The sequence below is a fragment of the Lissotriton vulgaris genome, unplaced genomic scaffold (genome assembly GCF_964263255.1).
Source record: "Lissotriton vulgaris unplaced genomic scaffold, aLisVul1.2 SCAFFOLD_1219, whole genome shotgun sequence".
Lineage (NCBI taxonomy): Eukaryota > Metazoa > Chordata > Amphibia > Caudata > Salamandridae > Lissotriton > Lissotriton vulgaris.
Window position 1 is genome coordinate 101,531 of NW_028255794.1, and position 26,228 is coordinate 127,758.

The following is a 26,228-nucleotide window of genomic DNA, read 5'->3' on the forward strand; positions in this document are numbered from 1 at the left end:
CCAATTTCTGGAGTCTCCTCTGTTAGACACAGATCATTTTACAAACCACTTCAGAGCGACAGATTAGGACTCACATTCAGGAAGTGGTCTATTACTTCGAGTTCCAATCAGTGATCTTGACAGTGCTTGATCAGTTGACTCTCTGCACCTCACAGCATCGAACCAATTCTTCTAGAGGCTGGGCCAATGGGGACTGGAGATGGCTGCTGGATCTCACATCTGCCATTTACTAACTGTACCAGGTCTAAGGGACTGAAACTGTTGTGATTGTCCGGTCATCTTATTACCCTCTGGAGATTGGAAGAGTGCTGAGCCAATGAGAGGTCAGACAGTCTCTACCAGGGGAAGAGTGACGTGAGATTGTGAGTTAGCCAAATTCGGCCTACTTGTTTGTTTGCACTGATTCTGTATTGCAATCTCTCTGATTTCCTTCCCATGCCCCTAGAATGACCCGGGGCTCGAAGTTTTTAATGGTATGTTTTTTTGAAGCACTGACTTCGTGATATATGATTAAAAAAAGGCTGCGTTGAAAATGTTGAATGTAATACCATAGTTTTGTGGTGATTGCTTTTTGCTGCGCTGTATTTTGTTTGTATTGGAATATGCTCAAAAATCATTTAAAACTAAACCTTTTGAAAAGTGCACTGCACGAAGCTCAGCCTTCCATCCATTTACTTTTCATTCATACATTTGTCTCTCTAAACGGATTCCTCCTTCAAAAGTCCTTTGTGTTTGTAGTGATTGTAAACACTAGTTGCACCACAACATTGTTGCATTGTACATGTATATACTTTATGCATCAAAAATTGCTTAGTTAAATCTTAGCACTCATTGTCGTACCCACCTCGCTTTATGCTATTTTTGTTGTTATTGCCTTCGGAAAACATGAACAGCCTATTTGTGCATGCATTGAGACATCCAATCAGCATAATGGTTAATTATATCCTGCAATGAACTTGACTGTCAAACTTTTTTTACGAGGGAGAAAAAAAATCATAAATCTGAAGGCACGATTTCTAAGCCCTGAACCACGGAATTAAGTTCTGTGGAGATTTATATCCCCAGGTGGAATTTTCAGCTAGGAAAAATTAGCTAGTAAATTACATTTTTCATTGCCGAACTTAAGGGAACAATGGGGTTTCTACTATTCCGATTCATAACCCAGGGATGCAGAATTTGCACCCTGCATGGTTTGCAAATGGAAGTGCAAATCACAATTTGTACATTTGCCTGGGGTATAAAAACTTGATATTTTTTAAAAACAGTCTGTAGCCATTAAATCGACTAGTGTTGTTTTCAAAATAAGGTTTCCTGTTTGGGAAGACATTGGGGAGAGCAGCAGTGGTCTTAGGGACCATTGCCTACTTCGTTTGAGGTCGCCGTCATGATTCTCAAATAGGAGTTTGTACCATGGTCACTGCTTACCTATTTGCGAATCAGATATCACCCTCTTTGAGGTGCTGGTATCTAACATGGTTGGCAACCATAATTGAAATCACAAACCATTGATAAATCCCTCTCTGAATCGTAGACAGAAAGAAGGGGGATGCCTCTTTCATCCCCTCTTCGATTTTCAATTCGGACAGGGTCTCAAAACACCCTTATATGAGTCGGAAAATCTTTCCCAAGTCATATAAGGGCTTATGTAAATAGTACAAAGGTGCTTTGTGGTTGCACACCCTGTGAATTTCATTTCAGGTTTTGTGACCACAAAAAACTTTCATGACAACATTCTATAAGATGACATTCAACCTGTAAAAAAGTAATTTTACTTCACAGGAAAGGTTACCATATGGGCCTTCAGAGAGTGGAAAAGGTAAGGGAATACTGCCAGAATTAAAGAAATTCAAGAAAAAATAAAAAAAATTATGTGTTTATCCAAAAATCTAAATATACTTATATGAGCAATTGTACAGAGGAGACCACTCCATGAAATCTACAACTTCTGGTTATTTCCTTCAGTTTCTTGTAAACATCTGTGAAGTCCCACAATCCACTCAAATTATTGGTGTAGATTTCTGACTTTTAAAGTGAAATTTGTGAATCAGCCCCAATAGTCAACTCATACTTACGGCGGAATACATGATCATTTTCCTCTTGGTAGGTGTTGTGACAAAATCTGTGATATTTTTCAAAATGGTACCCACAAGGACACCTGAAACAAAAGAGAAGAAAATGATTAGGCAGGACCCTTGCGTAACTTGTGTGCAGGTACCACACAATCGTGGAGGGGTTTTCATTGCACAAATCTTTCCAGGTAAAATGTGGCAAAAAAACTCAGCATTTTGAGTGATGCAACTTTGAATGGGGAAAAGCATACAGTATTACTGACTAACCACTAATTCGACCGGCAGAACGCTGCACCACGGAAAAACAAAACAAGCATTGCCATAGCCAATAGGTCTCGCTTTTGGGACCTTCGAAGTATTTAGTTATGCAGCACAATATTCTTGGTGCAACAGCTGTTGCATGGCTAAACACTTAAAAGGTCCCAAAGGCGAGACCTACTGGCTATGCCAGGTTTTCAAGTGGGGACAACCCTTCTGGGATGCCCTGAGTTCCAGAAAGCGAATAAAAACAACTAGAAATCATCAATGATACCTAATAAAAATAATAAATTTTTACTAGTTGCCAAGCACTAACTACAAATATCAACGAAGCATTAAAAAAACAGCCATTTCGTAGTTGAATAAGCAACCTATATACCCTAACTTCCCTGAGCCAATACAAGAAAGGGCTGTTTGTGGGGACATCCGATAAGCTGGGCAGGCCTGTTAAAAGTACAGAATGCAGCCAGGATAAACACACAGCTTGGAATTAAAATGGCTGACCTGGTGACACATTTATAATAATGACTGGCGGAGAGGAGAATGAGATAAGAGGAGTAGAAGAAGGGGGAGGGAGAGCAAAGAGAAACAAAAGATATAATAAGAAGTAGCAGAGGAGGAGGGGAAGAGAAGTGAGGGTGAAGATGCTGGTATTTTATTGTTGTGTCATTTGTACGGTGTTTGCACCCTCTGGTAGCCCAGAGTTTGCTCCGTTCTAGTGTGCTGTGAGATCTGTAGAATGAGGGGGGCTCTGAAGTGACTAGTAACCGTTTCCCCAGTGATTACTAAGTGCTACTCTAAAAATAGGGACGGAGGAGGAGAGAGGGGGTGAGTGAAGGCAAGAGTGTGTGCAGATTGACGACACCTGAACATTTCAGACCTGGAAGGTTCCTATCAAAATGTGGCACCCACTGCAAACTTACACTTTAGCTTCCCTTCGCATGCTCATAAATCACGGGTTCCACATACAAGAACTGGAAGGCAATATACTGCCTCTCTTCAGCCCGAGACCAGCAGGTTTATCCGGGTGCCATTCATGCAAGTCCTGAAGCTGGCTAGTTGGCGGGACCCCGAGAGGTCCACACCGTGAAGGGGAAATAGCTGAGATAGGCTCACACACAAACCTAGACAAACCAGACCCTCCAAGCCCCACTTCCGCTTTACATGCAGCTGCGGAAGGTCCCGAGGGTGGAAGTCCAGGAGGGCATTGAGAACGGAGCAGTTCTTTAAGTACTAGGATGTCTACAGCTACATATAACCCAAAGCATCCGGGTTACATTGGGGCACAGTCCTGTGCCAAGCAAGAGAAAGAGAGGTGAGAAAGTGGAGGCAAGTGAGGAAAGATATCAGGCAAACAGAGTGAGCTTGCAGGTCACTGAATTAAATTCACATTGACAGTGTATCCTGGAGTCATTCATACAAACAATAATATCATGGAATTAACTGTATGAATTACTCTACGGTCGTCGACGTTTCGATCCCCAGCTCAGTTACAACGGGATCATCATCAGGACAAATAAAATAATTTTGCCTGAACAAAAGTCAGTTATAACACCTGTTTTCGAATAAAAAGGAGGGAAAAACAGAAATATATGTACAGTCATTATTAGTCTTGTCAGCGCTCACATTATAACTACAGACATTGCATCCGGACTCGCAGTGTTCGGTGTTGCCGTGAGGCGTGGGACTTTTGTGAAAGGTCTCTAATACTCATGCAATTATACCCAAGTATGCTTCCATAATTTGTGAAAACGCTACACATACATTTGTGGTAGTGAGTATTCAATTGGCTGTGACAGGTGATACCGGTTGTTGGCACCAAAAATTGGAGAGCCGTGAAGGTTTGTGAGGTTTGTGGTGGTGAGACTCCACTTTCTCACCTCTCTTTCTCTTGATTGGCACAGGACTGTCTCCCAATGTAACCCGGATGCTTTGGGTTATATGTTGTATTTTGTGATTCTAGATTCATTGAACGAATAAACATTCCCTGGCCGGCTGGTCAAGGAATCCTGAACTATATAGAATTCCATTGTGATCTATATACATTTGTTTCCCTCATTCCTGTAAGCTCAGGACCACTTGTTGTTTTGATAATTACTTGCCACCCATGGTCCCGAGCGATTTTATGGGTTCCCCTTGTCCTTCCTTGATCAATTAAGCGCAATCGCATGATTGCAGGGGTTTCTTCTGAATCCTTCACCCTCTTCACTACGAGGCTGGGCACCCTAGTGCCATCACATTTCTTCTCCTGTATATCTCACTCCTCTTACTCTGACTAGTTATGTCAGCACATGCTCCCTTGTATACCACAGAATACCTTAAACAACTCTGTTCTGGTCCTTCCCTACTATCTGATACCCCTGATGTACCCACAGTTACCAACTCTTCCTTACCTGAGCAATTGGAGAAATTAAAAAAGAAGCAAGTACGACTACAACTCATGGTACTTATGCTGACAGATTACCTTAAGGCAGATGTAATTCCAGTAGGTCTACAGGTCCGCAATATACCTGGGATCTTTACAGACAACCCCAAGTACATCTCTAACTTTAGCTACATAGGCACCACATGCTCCCGACATTGGCTAGCCCTAGGTATCGATATTGCCTCAGAGACCTGAAAGCGTTAGAAACTGAAATTAGCGACTTATTGAAACAAATTAATGACTCTGACCCCACTGCAGACTGTAAAAAACTATTAGAGCAGGTAGAAAAGACAGTTGCAGAATTCCACCGCATAGAGCAGAATAAAAAGTCCAACAAAATAAAAAAAGATATCAAGAACTATAACATGGAAAACACTTACCCCTACCTTCAGAAAGACTTCTATGTTAATAGGCCCCAATTTAACCCTAACAGCAGACCCTGGGGCAGTTACAATAGACGCCAAAACATAGTGGGCTTCTCTGAAACCTCAGAGGAATCATCCGATAGCTCTGATCCAGGTGAAGGTGTCAGTAACCAAAGACGCGGGGGAGCCCAAACTAATTTTTTATCGAGGGGCCAACCCAACACTCCGCAAAGAGGCAGGGTCAAGAAACCGCAGAGATGGGTCAACCCCCCTGGGGAACGCAAGACCAGGAACAATTTTTACCAGTGGTAAGCCTCACAGGAACCACAAATTCCTCGCGCTCCCACTCTAGTACATCGGAACTAATACCAATTTTCAATTTATCAAGACATCTACTGCAGGACCCGGAGATAGCCTTACTAAAGAAAGGCCTTTCCTTTGTACCTACCATTCGTCCAGATTTTATGGAATTACAAACTGAACTTCTCAGGTTTTTTAGACTAATTCGTCTGAAAGCCTTCTTTCAACTACATCCTCCCCCTGCAACCAATGTTAATACTCCATTCCGCCCACCTTCCACATTCCTCCCATCGGCTAGCATGATCCCCTCAGAGGTCAGAACCTTTGAAAAATTGGTACACAAAGACTTGTGTGCTATCGAAAAGAAAAAACTATATGTCCCCTATAATATATCTAGGGCAGAAAAAGACGCCATCAAATCACTAAAGAATAATACTCTTCTTGTGATCAAAAGTGCCGACAAGGGCGGAGGAATTGTCCTCCAAGACGCTGACTCCTACAAGCTTGAGATCTTACGGCAGTTAGGGAACACAGAGCACTACCAGAGGCTACCAGGCAACCCTACCAAAAGTATACAAGAGACAATACTTAAGATCACTACGGATGCAGTTTCCCAGGGCTTCTTGAGTAAGAAGGAACACCTATTCTTGAATGTAAAAAGCCCACGCCAGCCAGTCATCTATACCCTCCCAAAAGCCCATAAGAGTATTGACAGCCCCCCAGGTAGACCCATAGTATCCGCCTGTGGCTCAATCTTAGAGCCCTTGGGCTCTTATGTTGATTTCTTCATTAAAGAGTTTGTTCCATCTACTATCTGTTACGTGAGGGACAGTATGCAGATGATTAATTTGGTGGAACATCACCCTTTCGACCCAGCGATTCACACCCTCTGTACAATGGACGTTGAGTCGTTGTACACAAACATACCACAGACAGCGGCTTTATTGGTCATCCAAAAAACCTTAGACTCAAGACCACGTCCCCACAGGGTCCCCACCATTTTCATCCTACAGCTCCTTGAACTGTGCCTAACTAGGAACTATTTCCTGTTCGAGAATACTTACTACCAACAAGTAAAGGGGACTTCCATGGGGGCTATTTTTGCCCCCAACCTGGCAATCCTATTCATGGATGCCCTAGAGACTGGCAACATCTTAACCGAAAGCAATCCCTTCTACACGGGGATTTGCTTATGGCGTCGGTATATAGACGATATCTTCCTTATATGGAACCATGACATACCCACACTGCATTCTTTTAATCACTGGTTGAACAACAACTGTGCCGGCCTTAGTTTCACCCTGACCCATGACAAAAGCCAGATAGCTTTCCTTGATTTGACCATTTTCCATCATGACAATGAACTGTTGACACGCCTCTTCCGTAAGCCTACGGAACGCAACACACTTTTGAGCTACAACAGCAACCACCCCAGGGCATTAAAGGACTCCCTACCTTATTCCCAGTTCCTGCGAATCAGAAGAAATTGCTCAGTTAAAGCAGATTATTTCAGGGAAGCAGAGGTGCTATCGAGCAAATTGAAAGCAGGCGGCTACCCGAGGAGACTGGTTAAAACAGCCACCAAAAGGGCCTGGTACTGCCCCCGAGAAGCCCTTCTGACACCAAAACAAAGAGACAAAACTGAGCGCATAGCATGTGTAACCACCTTTTCCCCTGTCTTCAATAAAATACGGCAGTCCATTCTCAAGCACTGGCCCACTCTAAATGCAGGCCCTATACATCTAGAGAGGCCACTATTTGCATTTAAAAAGAGTAAAAATCTGAAAGACCATCTAGTGAGAGCGGCATTACCAGCTCCCACTTCATCCACCACAATTGAAAGTAACTGGGGTCTCCCTCCTATCCTGGGGCACGTTAAGTATGGATGCTGCACAATGTGTGAATTCACTATTGAGGCACAAAACTTTAGCCATAATAATGTGACATTGTCAATGAAAAGCTTCACCAATTGCAATAGCCAAAATGTCATTTATGCTATTCTGTGCCCATGTCCAAAAATGTACGTTGGCCAAACTACCCAGAAAATAAAGACCCGCATCGGCCAGCACAGAAGCCGTATACGTTGTGGAACTCCAAATGCACCCCTCGTTGAACACTATGCAGAATTGAAACATACAGCAGAGGACATCAAGTGGACGGTGTTAAAAACAGTGAAACTTCCAAAAAGAGGAGGCAACCTGGCTCAACTCCTCAATCGAGAGGAACTAAAGACAATTATACAATTTGATACCATCCACACAGGGCTCAACAGAAGTGAGGATTGGACGACCCTGTTGTAAGCCTACAAAGTGCCCCCAATTACAAACTTTGGCCCAGAACAGCCGTAATTCCGAAAGGACTTTTTTGGCAGAAATCTGCAAAATGTTTTTATACATATTGTGTTATACTCGTGTATAGACCTGTAAGTTTCCTTATAATTATTCACCAAAATAATGTTGTTCACATTATGAGCACCTTTTTATTTTTATTTATTTATTTATTCATTACTTTTCACGTCAATTACCTATAGACTCACACCCCAATAAATAATCATGCTGAATCCTACTCCCTCGAACTGAAGGGTGTATTCAATTGTCGACTTCTATGTAATACTTTTCCCTGCCCAAAATGGCCACTCGCCTAAACAATGAAGCCATTCTGGCTCATGGTCTCCCCCTCAGCACGTGCCTGATGGGCCACCAATAGACTCGAACGAGCCCCAGCTAGCCCGAATCACGTGACTCCCTACCTATCACATGTCCGGCGTTGCACCAATGAAACGGAGCGAGAGCCAGCCAGCCCGAACCACGTGACTCCCTACCTAACCAATAACATGGAAGGTCTCTCCACACACGGAAGCGCCCCATCGAGAGCAGCTCCCGAGCAGAACTGAAGACTGAAACCCGGTAAGATCGTGAAAACTGCTCCCAAATAGAACAGCAAGCTTAAAGCCTGCGTGTGTATCCTCTAACAGTTGTTACTTTACCCTAGAGCGGACCAGGGATCTGCCTGGCCGCGCGATTCGCCGGTTACCCACAACATAGGAGGAAGGCGATCCTGCCCAGAAGCTGCCGGTAACTTAGCGCTCGCTTTTGGTGGCCCCGCGATCCCCTGACCCCCCTTCTTTTTAAAAAACTCTATTTTTTCTCTCTACAGAGGTTGGCTGTAGAAACTGTACGCTAACTAACTCGACCTTCTGCAAACCACTGAAACCTCCTATTTTAACCATGGTAATACTGCACAGGCAACGTTTTTCTAATTCTCTGAAACCATTGTTTTGCCTGATTTAACTGCATTGTGTATCCCCACAGCCGGGTAATTATTAAGGACCACAGTTCCTGGCTGACTATTTACAAGACGGTTTCCCGGTGCCATACTCCCCTGATTGGCATATGGTAATTTAAACTTCACCCCCTTGGCCATAGAAAAAGTGGTTCCTGATGTAAAATACATGCAGTCACTATAATATCTGTTACAGATCAGGCGTGACTCTACATCCATAACTGCGCCTGCACAGAACCTCGGCTTGACTGCACCCCCCAAAAAGGAACGACTCTCTTATAATGGTAAATAGGCCAATATTGGCTTTATGTCCCCAATTTCCATCTGCAAAGGACATCCCCTGATATATTTTTTATTCTCAACAGAAAAAATCGCACTGATGACACAAAACAGACCTGCCCGCCGAGGATAATCGTACTTCAACCCACCACCTTGGTAGGCGCGATTACCCAACAGTTGTCACACGCCCCGAAGTGATAGCACTGGCCCCTTGACCCCCGAATGACACCACTATTGTCTCACCACCACAAACCTCACAAACCTTCACGGCTCTCCAATTTTTGGTGCCAACAACCGGTCTCACCTGTCACAGCCAATTGAATACTCACTACCACAAATGTATGTGTAGCGTTTTCACAAATTATGGAAGCATACTTGGGTATAATTGCATGAGTATTAGAGACCTTTCACAAAAGTCCCACGCCTCACGGCAACACCGAACACTGCGAGTCCGGATGCAATGTCTGTAGTTATAATGTGAGCGCTGACAAGACTAATAATGACTGTACATATATTTCTGTTTTTCCCTCCTTTTTATTCGAAAACAGGTGTTATAACTGACTTTTGTTCAGGCAAAATTATTTTATATGTCCTGATGATGATCCCATTGTAACTGAGCTGGGGATCGAAACGTCGACGACCGTAGAGTAATTCATACAGTTAATTCCATGATATTATTGTTTGTATGAATGACTCCAGGATACACTGTCAATGTGAATTTAATTCAGTGACCTGCAAGCTCACTCTGTTTGCCTGATATCTTTCCTCACTTGCCTCCACTTTCTCACCTCTCTTTCTCTTGCTTGGCACAGGACTGTGCCCCAATGTAACCCGGATGCTTTGGGTTATATGTTGTATTTTGTGATTCTAGATTCATTGAACGAATAAACATTCCCTGGCCGGCTGGTCAAGGAATCCTGAACTATATAGAATTCCATTGTGATCTATATACATTTGTTTCCCTCATTCCTGTAAGCTCAGGACCACTTGTTGTTTTGATAATTACTTGCCACCCATGGTCCCGAGCGATTTTATGGGTTCCCCTTGTCCTTCCTTGGTCTACAGCTACAGCAGCTACTAATCACTAATGTAATAATAACATTCCATACCACTGCTTCAATACAGAACCACACGTTCTATTTTACATCACAAAGTTCTACATTTCTGCATACTACAATAAGGAATAAGACCTCATTACTACACACAACTACAATCCCCTGAAGGCAGTGCTGCATACCATCAAACCAGAACAGAACGAGCTTGTTACAAATTTTAAGAAAAACATCTGGCCAGGAAGCGGTATATTGTACCGGTCCTAAAGTCAGGAGAAGGGGGTAGTAAGCGCTATATAAATACAGTTACTCACCCTCCGGCACCTATTTCAGACACATCATCTACTTCAATATCAACACCTGCTTCTTCTGCCATGGCAGGGTCGCCATGGCAGATGCCCGATTGGGCATCTGCCCATACAGTCACCTCAGTTTGTGCCCCAGTCTCGCCCTGTTTCGCTTTCTTTTTGTTGCTGCCATTTTGTTGTTGTTGTGCCTCACAGCCCGTCTCTCCACCCCGCTCCCGCCTCCCAGCTGCTCCTCCCTCCCACAGATAGTTCTTCACCGGCCCGCCTATCCCCGCGCTGTGACTCTCCTGACCGGCTCAGAAGAGGTCGCGCCACACGCTCCCAAGGCTCTGTGGCATCGTAGCGCTTCAAGCTGCTCCCAAGGCACTGTGGCATCGTAGCGCTTCAATCTGCTCCCGAGGCTCTGTGGTATCGTAGCGCTTTCAGGCTAATTTAGACCACCGCTCGCTCTGCTGCCATTATCTGTAGCGCTATCTCAGTGTGATTGTTGAGGATTTCCTAGCACTATATTTCCTCTGCATTGCTGCCATTGCCTGTATTGTAATTGTTGTGCTCGCATTGCTCTGCTCGCATTGAATTTGAAAGTAATTTATGCCCGATTGTGCATCTGCCCATACAGTCACCTCAGTTGGTGCCCCAGTCTCGCCCTGTTTCGCTTTCTTTTTGTTGCTGCCATTTTGTTGTTGTTATGCCCGTCTCTCCACCCCGCTCCCGCCTCCCAGCTGCTCCTCCCTCGTCCCACCCCCTCCACTATCCACTTATGACAGATGCTTTTGCGCGCAGCGTTCACGCGCAGCGGTCGCGCCCCATGTGCGCCGAAGGTTCGCCAAAGGTAGCCCCGCCTACGCCCGTCCGCGCCCAGCGCCAGACCCCCTGGTCCCCGCAAATCCCTTCCCACCCGCATATCATACGACGCCGCAACCCTCTCAGCCCTTAATCCCGGCCGCACACCACAATGCTACCAAGCGGTCCCAGGACACACCCATGGACCGTTCACCTGCCACTCCTGCAAGTTCGACTGCATCAGGACCCACACCAAATCCTCAAACTCCAAACAGAGCTCCGACACTAACCACCTAAAGTGCATCCTGCTCAACACCCGCTCGGTCCACAGACACTCCATTGAACTCTGGAACCTACTCGACACTACATCGCCGGATGTCGCCTTCCTTACAGAAACATGGATGAATGCCTCATCAGCGCCCGACATCGCCATAGCCTTCCCGGACGCCTACAAGATCATCTGAAAAGATCGCACCAACCAAACAGGAGGAGGCATCGCCATCGTCCATAAGAACACCATCCGCATCACAACCAGCTCCGACGATAACCTAGCTACCGCTGAACACCTTCACTTCCAGATCCACTCCGACCCCAAAACCACACTCAGAGGCACCCTAATTTACAGACCTCGAGGACCCCGCACACAATTCAGCGAAGACATCACTGACTTCATCAGCCCACATGCCCTCCCCTCCGAGAATTACATTCTACTGGGAGACCTCAACTTCCACCTGGAAAAGAAAAACGACAGCAACACCACCACCCTTCTGGACAACCTGGCCAATCTCGGACTCAAACAACTTGTTGACACCCCCACTCACTTAGCCGGACACACACTCGACCCTATCTTCACCTCCAGCAAGCACATCTCCTTCGATCACACCACAGCTCTCCACTGGACGGACCACAGCTGCGTTCACTTCAACTACAAAAAGACCACGACCCACAACCCCCCACAACCTATTCCTCGAAGAAAGTGGAACAAAATCACCACCGACCAGCTCTTCACTTCGCTTCACCAAAACCCCCCGGCAAAATCATCGGACCCAAACCAAGCAGCCTCCAACCTCACACAATGGATCACCCACAGCGCTGACAAACTAGCACCCCTGAAAAAACATCAAATTAAGCAAGGTAGCAAAAAAGCCCCCTGGTTCAACGATGACCTTAAGAAATCCAAGAAGCTCTGTCGTACTCTCGAGAAAGCCTGGAGAAAAAACCCAACCACTGACAACCTGGCCACCTTCAAGAACGCCACCCGCAAACACCACCAACTGATCCGATCCACCAAGAAATCAGCATTCAAGGATCTACTCGACAACAACGCCCACAACAGCAAGGAACTATTCAACATCGTCAAAGAATTTACAAACCCCACCGCCGGCACCAACGACATCACTCCCTCCCAAGACCTCTGCGACTCTCTATCCTCATTGTTCCACAACAAAATCGCCGAAATACACAACAGCTTTGAAAACCAGTCCGAAGACCAGTACACTCCACCCACCTCCTGACCAAAACCGCACTCTAACAACCTTTGCACCTGGAACCCAATCACCACCGAAGACACCATCCGCCTGATGAACTCCATCCACTCAGGATCTCCAACCGACCCAGGTCCCCACCACATTTACAACAAAGCAGACTCCATCATCGCACCCCATCTCCGCGATGTCATCAACTGTTCCTTCAAATCCGCTACCTTCCCGGAAAGCTGGAAACATGCCGAACTCAGCGCCCTTCTGAAAAAACCCACAGCAGACCCCACTAAACTTAAGAACTACCGCCCCATCTCGCTCCTCCCATTCCCTGCCGAAGTCATTGAGAAAGCCGTCAATAGTCAGCTCTCCAGCTTCCTTGAATCCAACAAATCCCTCGACCCCTCACAGTCCGGCTTCTGAGCCAAACACAGCACCGAAACCGCCCTCATCGCAGCAACAGACGACAATTGAACCCTACTGGACAATGGAGAAACAGCTGCCCTCATCCTACTTGACCTTTCCGCAGCCTTCGACACAGTCTGTCATAGCACCCTCATACAACGTCTCAGCAACGTCGGAATACAAGGTAAAGCATTGGACTGGATCATCTCGTTCCTCGCCGGAAGAACCCAAAGAGTCCGCCTCCCCCTTTTAGATCAGTAGCCACCGAAGTCATCTGCGGCGTACCACAAGGATCATCACTCAGCCCAACCCTCTTCAACGTATACATGAGCCTCCTCGCATCCATTGCGCGCCAACACAACCTCAACATCATCTCCTACGCAGACGACACCCAGCTGATCCTCTCCCTCACCAAAGACCCAAACACCGCCAAAACCAACTTACAAGAAGGCATGAAAGAAGTAGCCGAGTGGATGAAGAACAGCCGTTTAAAACTAAACTCGGACAAAACGGAAGTCCTCATCTTAGGGTCATCCCCCTCTGCCTGGGACGACTCATGGTGGCCTCCGGCCCTAGGAACCGCACCCATACCTACGAACCACACACGTAACCTGGGCTTCATCCTGGACTCCTCCCTCTCGATGACCAGACAAGCCAACGCCGTCTCATCATCTTGCTTCAACATCCTACGCATGCTCAAAAAAATCTTTTGCTGGATCCCCACCGAAACAAGAAAAACGGTCACTCAGCCACTGGTCACCAGCCGACTGGATTACGGAAACACCCTTTACGCCGGAACCACAGCCAAACTACAGAAAAAACTCCAACGCATCCAAAACGACTCAGCCAGACTCATATTGGACATCCCTCGGCAAGCTCACATTTCCGGCCACCTGAAAGATCTCCATTGGCTCCCCGTCAACAAGAGAATAACGTTCCGTCTCCTCACCCACGCACACAAAGCCCTCTACGACCTAGGACCAGAATGCCTCAACACGCGAATGTCCTTCTACACCCCCTCCCGCCAACTACGATCATCCAATCAAGCCCTCGCCGCAATTCCGCGAATCCATAGATCCACCATGGGGGGAAGATCCTTCTCCTACTTAGCGGCCAAAACCTGGAATTCCCTCCCCACCCACCTCCGCCTTACTCAGAACCACCTTTCCTTCAGAAAGCAACTAAAAACTTGGATATTCGATAAGTAAAGCACCCCCCTCCCTCAAGCGCCTTGAGACCCCCTGGGTGAGTAGTGCGCTATATAAATTTTGGAACTTGAACTTGAACTCCTTTCGGGCGCGGAGAGGAGGCAAGCTGGCCATGGATAAGACCACAGCGTAAGGGCAGCAAGTTACAGCACCACACGCTGTGTTGTCAGAAAAAGCAGACACGCTTCCATTGCTCAGAGGCCGCAACAGACAGGCGCAGGAAGTACAGCAAAGAACCAATAGGGTGCAAAACATTGCACTTCACAATAAACACAGAAGGACAACCTTACAGCCTCAAAGCAATAGAACGCTTTTAATGCACGCTGTATTTCTCTGGAGAACCCGATTCTGCATCTTGAAAATGGATTTGTATTACTCATGTGCACGTTTATTTATACTGGACGTTACTTACAGGTTCTAAATATGCAGTATTTCGTCCACAATGCTGACCGCATTGTTACTTGTGGACTGTAGAAGCCCTCTTGGAATGCACAGTTAACTCCAACAAAAGAAGGAAGTGTGCCAAAGTATGCACCTCACGTTAGCATTAGGAAACAAGTGGTGGCAGGAGTCTCCAATTCAAAAAAACAAGTGGGGGGAGTGCTGGATAAAAACAAAGTGTCGGCAAAAGTGAAAGCTTTTCACTTGCGAGAGCGAGCAGCGCCAGGAGCGATAATTGCTACCATATGGCGCCATGCAAGTGAATCGCCAAACATGCATGCGTTGCCAATGAAGGCAATGGAACGCGTGCACGTTTTTGGCTGAAAAGCCATTGCGATTGCTAAAGATCTTTTTGCCTATGGAGCGCATACGCGCTGCGTAGGCGAGACCTAAAAAATGGTTTACTGCTACGTATTACTGGGACACTCTGAATAGGAACCCTTGTTCCTTTGCAAAAAGTGTGGAAAGTTCAGAAGAGGTGCTGTATTTTTTAGACTTATTCAGGTTACTACCACAACATTTTAGGGACACAATTATGTAGTACTGGGTGGATTTTTAACATGGTTAGGTACACTTACAATTGGTCGAAGAGTAATATTGACAGGAGTAGTATTAATGATAATTTCTTATTATATACAACGCTAATATAGTTACTAAGCGCTATAAATAATAGCCGCTGTGCCTCTGACCCAAGTTAATGATACTCGATACCACAAAAAATTCTAAAAGGTAAGTCCTTCACTGCAGCTAGCGTTTTTCTGACAGCCTGCTAGCACGCATCAACTCCGCTAAAGAAGGAGCACAGCATAGACTAAGTGCTCATTCATTACTTGGCCTCTCGCTGACACTTAGCTGATCAACTCAACAGAGCGGGCTCGACTCTGGGATTGAGTCCGATGTTGCACAAGAGAGCAGTGAATAACTCTAAATGAAATGATCCCGCGTCTGTCACAGTTCAGTGAGCTCACTTTCCTATGAAGGTTAATCAATGACTTGTTACTTAAAGGCTGTCCGACAGGTCTGTTTATAATGAGAGGGTGCTAAGAGACTGTCGGTGTACCTGGGGAGAGGTTCAATCTCCTCGGTTACCATTTCCTGACCCTACCCCTTTCCTACCTCCTTTGAGGGTCCCCTTGTAGGTGGGTGTCCGATCTGCTATGGGCCAGCGAGAAATTAACTGCCAGACGCCACTTACGATGACTGAAGTGTTGTGCACTAACTAGTCAGTAAGAGATGCTACGGCTGATTATGGGGAGCAGTGTTCATTAGTGATGAGAAAGGGGGTGCATATCTGATCAGGTAGTGGTTGAAGTCGCTGATAGAGTACAGTGTACATGAAATGAGTGTACAACTCCTGCTGATTTGCTATCGAGAGACAACCAACAAAAGCAAATTTGAGCTGAGGACACAGTGTCCTACTAATATAATGAGTGCAAATCCATAACTGACCAGGGGGCAGATGTATCATCCGTTTTTTTTTGTCGCAAACGCTGCGATTCGGAAAATAGCAGCGTTTGCGACCAAAAAACGGGATTTGGAATGTATCATGCAAAAAGCCTCGCAATATTAAGGAATCGCAAATTTAGCGATTCCTTAATATTGCGAGGCTTTCAAGAAATGGCAAATTGCGATTTCTCATTTGAAATGTATTAAGCACTTCAGTGTTGCGATTTTTGACTAAGAATTCGCAAATTACCATCAACTTGTAGTTGGTGGTAATTGGCGAATTCTTTTTAAAAAACACTTTTTTTAAATTCTAAAGGTGCCATATGACGCTCATAGGGCATGTATGTGCGCCATATGCGTACACATGTCAAATTCAGGGGTGCAGCAGGGTGTCCTTAAGACACCCTTGCCTCCTGGCCCATAGAAATGAATGGGAAATTATTCCTTAATTGCGATTAGCAATTTGCTAATCGCAATTAAGGAATTTTAAGGAATCGCTAATAAATAGCGAAATTCTACATACAAACCATTTTGCACTTCTCAAATAGCGATTCCTTAACAATCGCTATTTGAGAAGTGCAAAATGGTATCTTGATACATCTGCCCCTAAATATGTTGTGGTATTTGCGTCCAGTAGCACACGAGCACTTGCACGCGGGTCACAGGAGCACATTAATGAGCTAGTGTTCGGAAGACATTGCAACAGTCATGAGCAGAAAAATAAATCAGATTAAAAGAAAAAAAGTAAATGTTTCATCTGATCTATTAGTGTAATTGAAAAAAATATAGAAAAGCAAATTTTTATTAAAAGAGCTGCAGATGCCGGGGATTGAAACCGAAGCATGCGCTCTACCACTGAGCTACATCCCCAGATGGATAACTATCCTTCTACCAAATCCTTGAAGATAGGTGGCATACATGCTCGTCAGTGTTTGACGTAGTATGTATCAGAAGCAAATTCCAACGTAAAATTTGTACGATAGTACCAACCCCTACATTTTTATGTTGTCTCACCGCATATTCTCACAATTTGTTTTTGACTGTATTTTTGGGCACTGCCTCTCAATTTCCATATTTTTGGGGTTTCTATATTTTTATAGATTTTGGAATTTAAAACAAATATAGAAACTGAGCTGTCTAACATTATTGTGCAGGTGATTGAGACATTGTGAAACCAGACATGGTAGTGTCTTTCTATCCGGCCAGCGATCGTTATTCAATTCTACTAATTTATTTAGCCATTATCAGCTCCAATTCAGCTGTATGGATATCAGTTTCGGTCTATACATCTATGAATATTATTATATATATATTATATATTATAATAAGCACGGGCTTGTGATATTGTTGTCAAGGGATGTTGTGCTTGTGGGCTGATGCCTGGTCTTCTGCCAGGGCTGCTGATCTACACTCAAACGCCCTTAGATAAATAATTACACTTTAAGCTGTGTCGAGTGCTGATACACTTGACCTTGTAAATAGAAGTGTTTGCAGTGGGAATAAACTCGGCCATTGGAAAATTTTTGAAGCATTAACACAAAATAGGGGAAGAAGGGGGAGCAAGAGAGAGCTTGGGTCCTCGAGGGATTTCGGTTCAGTCCGCGCCAAGCTAGGCACTTAGAAAAACATTTATTTATCTTCCATTTCTGGTGTTTATTTCAAGTTTTTTCTCTCCCTTTTTCAAAAGGTTGATTGGAAAGTTAGTCAAAAGAAGGTTGGGAAAAAGTTTAAGTGTCATGCCAAATAAACGTTATCGGCAGGCTTTGACAGAATGCCAAATAAAAGGCTGCATAGGCCCACCCCTAGTGCTTTGAGCGTAACCACCCCTGTTTAAATGAAGCCTTATTTTATTCTGAAGATCAAACCTTTTTGATTGCCCTGTCAGCCTTTTCTCTTTGAGCGCCCCCCTTTAACTCGCTCATCACAAACAGAAGGCCCGCTCTTGCACCTTGAAAACAAGACTCTTACAAAACCAAGCCATCCGCATGACTATGGTGTGCGCCTACTTAAGTGCTTTATTAAGTCACCTCAATGGTTGAGTAAACACGTTGTGAAAACAAAGCCCGAGGCCTTGTCTTTCAGAGAAAAGGACCAAAGGCAGAGCGGTGAAAAGATTTATTGCAGAGAGAATGGGTTTGCATTTTGTGGGAACATATGAAGTAGGGGATGTTCTTTTGAGGTTGTTGGACATAAACTTTCATCTTTTTATTTTTATTTTTAATCACACTGATAGAAAATGCACCGTGCCAAAGTAAATGTATGCTTATGCTATTGCAAACCTGTGTTTCCCCAGGCAACAGAGCAAAGTGGCCTGGGACGGCTAGTGAACACGTGCACACAGTTGTACAATAGACTCTTCTGAAGCAAACAAAAATCTATCGGCTTTCAAAACGGTTTGCATTTTACAACAGCAGCAATATGTTGTGTTGATTCATTAAAGAGTTCTAAGATCACTGTACTCTACGTAGTTTTGCATAGATGCAAAATGGGAGCAAAAGGATTTGTGTCATTGTTGAAGCTTGCATAATAGTAAATGGAGACATTTTGTCCACCAAACTAACTTTTAAAAAATGAAGGCAGATCTCTGTCCGTGTGTGAAACTCAGAGTGTGCCATATTACTTAAAACGTGTACCACTAGACTGAAGGAGGGAAGCACATGTGAACATAGGCGTGGGTTGTTTTCTTCATTTTATATTTGAGGTAAGCAGGAAACTTAATGACTTCTTTTTTTTGTCCAGATGCAAAAAAAGTGTTTGCGACTTTTAGTTTCAGCCAGAGGCAGTGCCGAGCATAGCTGAACATTCCTCTCTCTAAGCCAGGAGGCACCAAAGACATTTGCACGATAAAGGGGTCTGCACTGGCAGCTGGACTGATAATTAACTACCACAATAAACTGAGGGCTTGATTTTTACAGGCCCCTGTCAAAAGCATCTGCCTGGAATAAATCAACAGTGGGCGTTGCCGGGGAGGAGGGGACATGAGTCATTCGACTGCCCCTCCCACTCCCGCGTGTAGAATGTGTACTCTAATCGCTGGGACCCTCCGCAATATTTACGGTCTCATTAAAAAGCGAAGGTGGTGGCGACGTCTGCTGAAGTCCTTCAGACCGGGTCGTATAAGCAAACCACCTCTGTCTCTGTGAGAAATGTCACAGATGAGGTGGCTGTGCATTTGCTATCAGTCAGAGGCAAGCAAGAACAAGTGGTCGCACGGAATGAGGGGGGCCACGCCCCCAACCAGATGGCACACTGCACGCAATTAAGTGCGAGCAGAGCGAAACTGTAGTTCGGCACTGCTGCCTCTGGACTACACAGAAGTGACTATAGGCCAACAGCCAACAGAAATCAAGAAAACAACAGCAAAGCCAAACTTAACCTCATAGATGCTAGGAAACATCCCTCCCCAGTGCTGCGCTGTCCATTGGAACTAGTGCTGAATGGACGTTCAATGGTCAAGCGCAGCACTGGGGAGGTAGTGCTGCCGTCGGCCAACGCACCGACGCAGCACTTAAGGGGTTAAACCAATCACGAGGGGCAGGAAAATTACACGGAGGTGAAGCCAATATACAGATTACTTTAAGTGTCGCTGAGACAGCACATGCGCTGCCAAACACAAGACCTAAAAAACAAGTGGGGGGGGGAGTGCTGGATAAAAAAAAGTGTCAGCAAAAGTGAAAGCATTTCACTTGCGAGAGCGAGCAGCGCCTGGAGCGATAATTGCTACCATATGGCGCTGCGCAAGTGGATCGCCAAACGTGCCCGCATTGCCATTGAAGGCAATGGAACGCGTGACGGTTTTTGGCTGTAGAGCCGAAGCGATTGCTAAAGGTCTTTTTGCCTATGCAGCGCATGCGTGCTGCGTAGGTGAGACCTAAAAAATGGTTTACTGCTTCGTATTACTGGGGCACTCTGAATAAGGACCCTTGTTTCTTTGCTAAAAGTGTTGGATAGTTCAGAAGAGGTGCTGTCTTTTTTAGACTTATTTAGGTTACTACCACAACATTTTAGGGACACAATTATGTAGTACTGGGTGGATTATTTTTAAACATGGTTATATTGGGGTTAGGTACATTTACAATTGTTCTTAACTTTGCATACTTCATGCTGAGATTTTTAATGGAGTGTGAAACTATGCAAAATAATAGACAACACTTAAAGCATAGACAACATGCAGGAATAATTTTCCAAATTAAAGTTTACATAAAAAAAAAAAAAATTCAGCTAAGCTTTTTCAAACTAATGCGCTCTCTCACCAATATAGTAAGGCAATAAAAGATTTACATTCTTATCTGGAGCCAGCTATAAAACGCAGATTGCAATCACCTTCCTGTCACTCATATCTGGCATGCGTACCAAGTCCTCATCTTTAGACGCAACCATCCAGTTAAATACACTTTAAAATAAAGGGAGCAACCGACGGGGGAGATCAAAACAGATATAAATAGAAGGAAGCCCATTTCCTCTTGTGGCCCCGGATACATCCCTTTAACAAATAGGTGGCACCAGTCGCGGCTGATGACATTTGAAAGAGGTGGGCCGTAGCGCGGTGCCTGAACCCCTCCCCCCCTGAAAAAAATTAAAATCGAGTGGACATATGGTCAGTGACTGCATACACCTGCTCTAACTGTACTCGGCAACCAAATGCGACAAGAGTAGGAGATCCTCTGAAAGATGACATTAACCCAAATGTTGTACTTGCACACACAAGATGTCATTCTTCGCTAACCCTTTGAATAGCGAATGAACAAACGTGTTTCCCGACAGGGCTGGATCACTACTACACATTTACATCTGCCTCACCAGAAAAATGAATGCATACCAAGCAAGAAAATTCGTACCCATTTAGTATTCCCTTTTGGCCTTGCCCATCAAACTCACAAATCAATTTTAACACATCCCTCCAACAGAAATCTAATTTCACTCACTCTACCAACCGGACATCTCCACAAACCGAGCTAGACTCAGTCTGTCATGGTATCAACCAAACCATTTTGGATAAGTCACCACTGGACCGGAATACTAGCGCAAATCCATACTAACAGATTGTGTTTTAACTCAAATAATAAGAACCATAAACTATAACAGCATTGGAGCAGAGAAGCATGAAAAGATTTTTAACTAGTATGTTCAACATTTTAGATTTGTTACATGTCTCACAAGTCATACAACAATTTTCAAAATAGAAAAATAAAGCTTTTGAATTCGTTGGGGGGGAAGCGGGATAAATAAAATAAATAAAAGTCAAACTTACCTTCTTTCCGCCTTCAAGTTCCGACTCCGGGACTCCACCAGACTCCCGCCGATGCAGTCCTGTTCTTGAATTCATTTCCCATGGTGCTCGTCGTCACGGAGGAAGGCTGCAGGCAGCCTCCCTCCACTCCACCACAGCAGAGCGCTGTGATTGGTTCGGCCGGCTGCCCTACAGCGTCATTTCTCTCTGTATGCTGCAGCATACAGAGAGCAGGGAGAGTGGGTGGGGTTACTCGAGGGCAGGGGGGAGCGGCTTGCCCACTGTTCTTAATACAGTTAATACTGTCTGTTTGGACAGCCTCTCAGGTTGCCAAAACAGACAGTATTAACAACAGTGGGGAAAGCCACTCTCCCCTGCTCTCGAGTAACCCCTCTCACTCTCTAAAGCAGGAACTTCTGCTTTGTCGCCGTGCGAGAAGGCAGAAACAAAAGGTAGTTCTCTACTATTTGTTTTTGCCTTCTCGTACGGCGAGAAAGCAGTGGGGCGGCGCCCAAACGCCCCCATGGAGGATCCGCCACTGGGTAGCACACTGCAACTCTTACAACTGTGCTGGCACCTGCATGTCCAGTGCACTAATAAAATGAATTTTATGTATTTAACTTGTTCATAACTAAGAAAAATGTATAGGAGCACAGTCCTCAAAGAACTGAATATGTAATAAGATGGATATACGTTAAAATTCCACCGTCCAATTCTCACCTCCAATATTGCTGGCATTATTCAAAACGCCATTTTAGATTCATGTAAGAAAGTATAATTTTTTGACACCACAGGAATTCAGATCTGGATTCCTCAGAGGGGTAAACAGTTTTATTACTGGAGATTTTTCACAATGTATGTATAATTTGTATTTCTGTAAATTTTTCAATCTAAGAACAGGTGGAAAATACAATGTTTTTTAATTTAATTTTGGTAAAATATTTTATTGCGGAGGAGAAACGAAAAACATACAAGGAAATAAATACAAAGACATATTGCAGGAATAAACATTAAATTAAAAATATCAATTCCATACCAAAGGCTTAATAAATCGCAATCCGCTGTTAACAAGACCCAGCACTTCTGTAGCTCTCTGCAGAGACCATAAAACAAATCCATATTTCATAAAACTGTTTGGATCATCCAATCCTCTTTGCGTACTCCTCTCTCTGGCCCTGATCCTCTGCAATTTACCCAGTCAATAAAGGAATGGGACAGATTTAGAGATGTAATTTTGTAGAAGTAACGATCTGGCTACCAGCATTGAGATAAATATTATCTTGGGAATTCTTTTCGCTATCAACGGCTTAAGGCAAAGACCAAGTAAAGGGTTCTGCAACATATCAAGCTGCAATCTATCTTCCTAAAAACTGAATATGTTCTTCCAAAAATGATTTCGTTTAGAACAGTGCTAGATCATGTGATCCCAATTACCAATGTTTATTGCATCGCATTTGAAGCATTTGTTGGGGTAATCTTTACAAATTCTATTTATAAATTGGGTGGTCCCATAGATAAGTATTTTTGAAAAAAATAGCATCTTGCAATAGTTAGCACGCCTAAGAATTTTAAAGTTTAACCCATTGGCTTTGTGCCACATATCTTGTGACACTTCTAACCCTTCCTTCATGAGCCATTTAGCAGAGATACAGCCGAAAATATCTACTTTATCACATACTAGCAGATATCTACACCAATCACCCACTTTTGTCCTTTGAGGGATGCTAATTACATTTCCAGCTGGCTCCCTTTATTCGGCCAGAGGTTTGGGATATATAAACTGCAAATGCCCATAAATAACTCTAGACGACCATTGGAGCCAGTTTTTTTTTAGCTGGTGATGGAGACTTCCTCCCAAGTTTCCCATTTGGTGCAGACCCGGAAATCATTAAGGGCCATATGTATCAACACATTTCCCCATAGACACAGAATGGGCAAACCCCTTTGATACATCTGGCCCTAATCTTTAAAACCCAATCATTTGCCAGCTTTTGGAAATGGATCAATACATTACTCTCTCGTTTCCTCATTTTATGAGCCCGATGAGCAACTCAGAGTTTATGAATGGAAGACTATATATTTTTTTTAAATTGCACTTTCCTTCTAAAAACCCACTGGAGTCTTTTACCTAACATGTTAAGGAGATTTGGATAGGCGTAAGGCATCAACAATTAGGTTCTCTGCAGTCATTATGACCATCAATTCAATATGTAAGTGGTTAAGCAACGAGAGAGGTTTTCAAAATTGAAAAGCAAACTGTACAAAGTGAGCAAATTATAAGTTCTCAAATTAGGAAGGGCAGCTCCCTGTATTTCCATATCAAATTGCTAAAGAGATTCCCGGATTGCCTCTAGTCCATTGGAATGATCAGATCATAGAATCCACTTTCTGAAAAAATTGGGAGTACAGAAAGCAAGGGGCTGTGGCAATAAACAATTAAATAAGGGAAGCACTGCCATCTTTATAAGAGCCACTCTACCCAGCATCTTTTGAGGCAAAAGCATACAGTTATCTAGCAATGCTTTCACTGTATTAAACAAGCATTGAAAAGGCAATAGGTCTCACCTTTGATTAAGTTAAAGCCATTTGCTTTGCTAATAGTGTTGTATAGCAAAACTAATTTTTTACCCTTAATCAAAGGCGAGACCTATTGCATTTTCAATGCTTGCTTTGCCATGTTGTACAGTAGCTGCTATGCAACATGTCTGAAAGTGATTTTAAAAAGCGCTATGATGCAATAATGCTCCAAGTCACACAAAAAATGTAAACAAACTTTTAGATCAGCCGCTGTGCAACATGGATGAAAATCACATTGACAAAAGCCAATTAATCTTGACTAGGCGAGACTAATTGGCTTTGCCAATGCTTGTTACTGACTGGCATTGCCCAGATGTAGGTGGATGAGCAACTTGCACAGTAATTCAGTCCCAGTTAAGACCCAGCTGCGGATGCTAACAGGAGAAACAGAGGTGAAGGGTGAGGAGAGATGAAGGGTGAGGAGAGATGGAGGGTGAGGAGAGACCGCTGTGGAGGGTGAGGAGAGACAGAGGTGGAGGGTGAGGAGAGACAGAGGTGGAGGTGAAGCGAGGTGAGGCAAGACAGAGGTGAGAGTGAGGCGAGACAGAGGTGGAGGTGAGGCGAGGTGGAGGTGAGACGAGACAGAGGTGAGCGTGAGGCGAGACAGAGGTGAGGCGAGGTGGAGGTGAGGCGAGACAGAGGGGAGCATGAGGCGAGACAGAGGTGGAGGTGAGGCGAGGTGAGTAGAGACAAAGGTGGAGGGCGAGGAGAAATGGAGGGTGAGGAGAGACAGAGGTGGAGGGTGAGGAGAGGAGAGACCGAGGTGGAGGGTGAGGAGAGACAGAGGTGGAGGGTAAGGAGAAACAGAGGTGGAGGTGAGTAGAGGTAGAGGTGAGGCGAGGTGGAGGTGAGGAGAGGTGGGGTGGAGGGTGAGGAGAGACAGAGGTGGAGGGTGAGGAGAGATCAAGGTAGAGGTGAGGCCAGACAGATGTGGAGGTGAGGAGAGACAGAGGTGGAGGATGGGGAGAGATGGTGGAGGGGGAAGTCAGAAGTAGAGGATGGGGAGACAAACTGGTAGAGGGGGGAGAGACAGAGGTGGAGGATTGGGAGAGACAGTGGTGGAGGGAGGCAGACAGAGGTGGAGGTGAGGAGAGATAGGGGTGGAGTGTGAGAAGAGACAAAGGTGGCGGTGAGGAGAGACCAAGGTGGAGGGTGAGGAGAGATAGAGGTGGAAGGGAGTCAGAAGTGGAGGTAAGGTAAGACAGAGAAGAGGAGAGACAGAGGTGGGGGTAACGAGGGGAGGGGGTGGTATCACTTTCACCTCCTATCCTAGTGTAAGGTAACACCCCCTCTCCACAGGCCCTGCCAGGGCCGAGAGCAGATCCCTGCCCGCATCAGCCGTCAACTGAGACCGCTCGTGCTTGTTGGTAAAGAGAGGTTTATTATCCGCTGATGATGTGACCCACTTAAAGTGGGGGAAAGGAGGGGAGGGCTCACCCACCCCCAAGAGCCGAGACTGAGAAGGCACCAGACACCTGAAGCTGTCTATGCTCCAATACTGGGGGAAGGGGCTGGAGGAAGAGGAGTGGGATTAGAGTAGGAATAGAGAAGGGACAGATGGGGAGATAAGGGACAGATAGACAGAAATGGAGCGATAAAAAAATTGGAGCGAGAGAAAAGAGCAGAGTTGGGGAAAAGGAAAAAACAAGTAAAGTGCTAACAGTATAAATATAGGCACTGTTTACATAATGTGTCAGGGTCGGGCTGTCCCTTGGTGGGGGCAGGTGGGGGTGAGGGGGGGGAGGGGGTGAGGCGCATGTAGCCGGTCTCAGGATTGGGCTGTCTCTTGGGGATGGTTGTAAGGCACATAATGGGTCTCAGGTTCGGGCTCTCTCTTTGGAGGAGGGTGTGCAGCGCACGTAACCGGTCTCAAGGTCGGACTGTCTCTTCGGGGGTGGGTGAGAGGCGCACGTGGCCGGTGTCAGAATTGGAAAGCATCTTCGCAGAAGAAGAGGTGTTGGGGCTGTAGGGTGTGAGGTGCACAGGGCCGGTCTCAGGGTTGGACTGTCTCTTCGGGGTGGGTGAAAGACGCACGTGGGTGATGTGAGAATTGTACAGTCTCTTCGCGGGAGGGGGTGTTGGGCTGAAGGGTGTGAGGTGCACCAGGCCGGTGTCAGGGCGGGACTGTCTCTTAGGGGGTGGGGGAGAGGTGCACGTGGGTGATGTGTGAATTTTACAGTCTCTTCGCGGGAGGGGGTGTTGGGCTGAAGGACGTAAGGTGCACAGGGCCGGGCTGTTTCCTAGGCTGCGGGTTTAGGGAATGTGAAATACATGTCTGGGATGGGGACGGGCGGGCTGTCTTCTCGTTCAACAGGTGTGAGG

General features: G+C 45.2%; 1 protein-coding gene across 2 annotated transcripts in view; it reads right to left on the bottom strand.

Annotated features, from left to right (window-relative positions):
• LOC147658893 (prostatic acid phosphatase-like) overlaps nt 1-26,228 on the bottom strand; it is a 300,334-nt gene that overhangs the window by 99,465 nt on the left and 174,641 nt on the right. For both annotated transcript variants that reach the window (XM_086952051.1, XM_086952050.1), the window contains exon 8: nt 2,073-2,155. In XM_086952051.1, the coding sequence (XP_086808177.1) occupies nt 2,073-2,155 (83 nt within the window). The remainder of the gene's footprint in view (nt 1-2,072; nt 2,156-26,228) is intronic.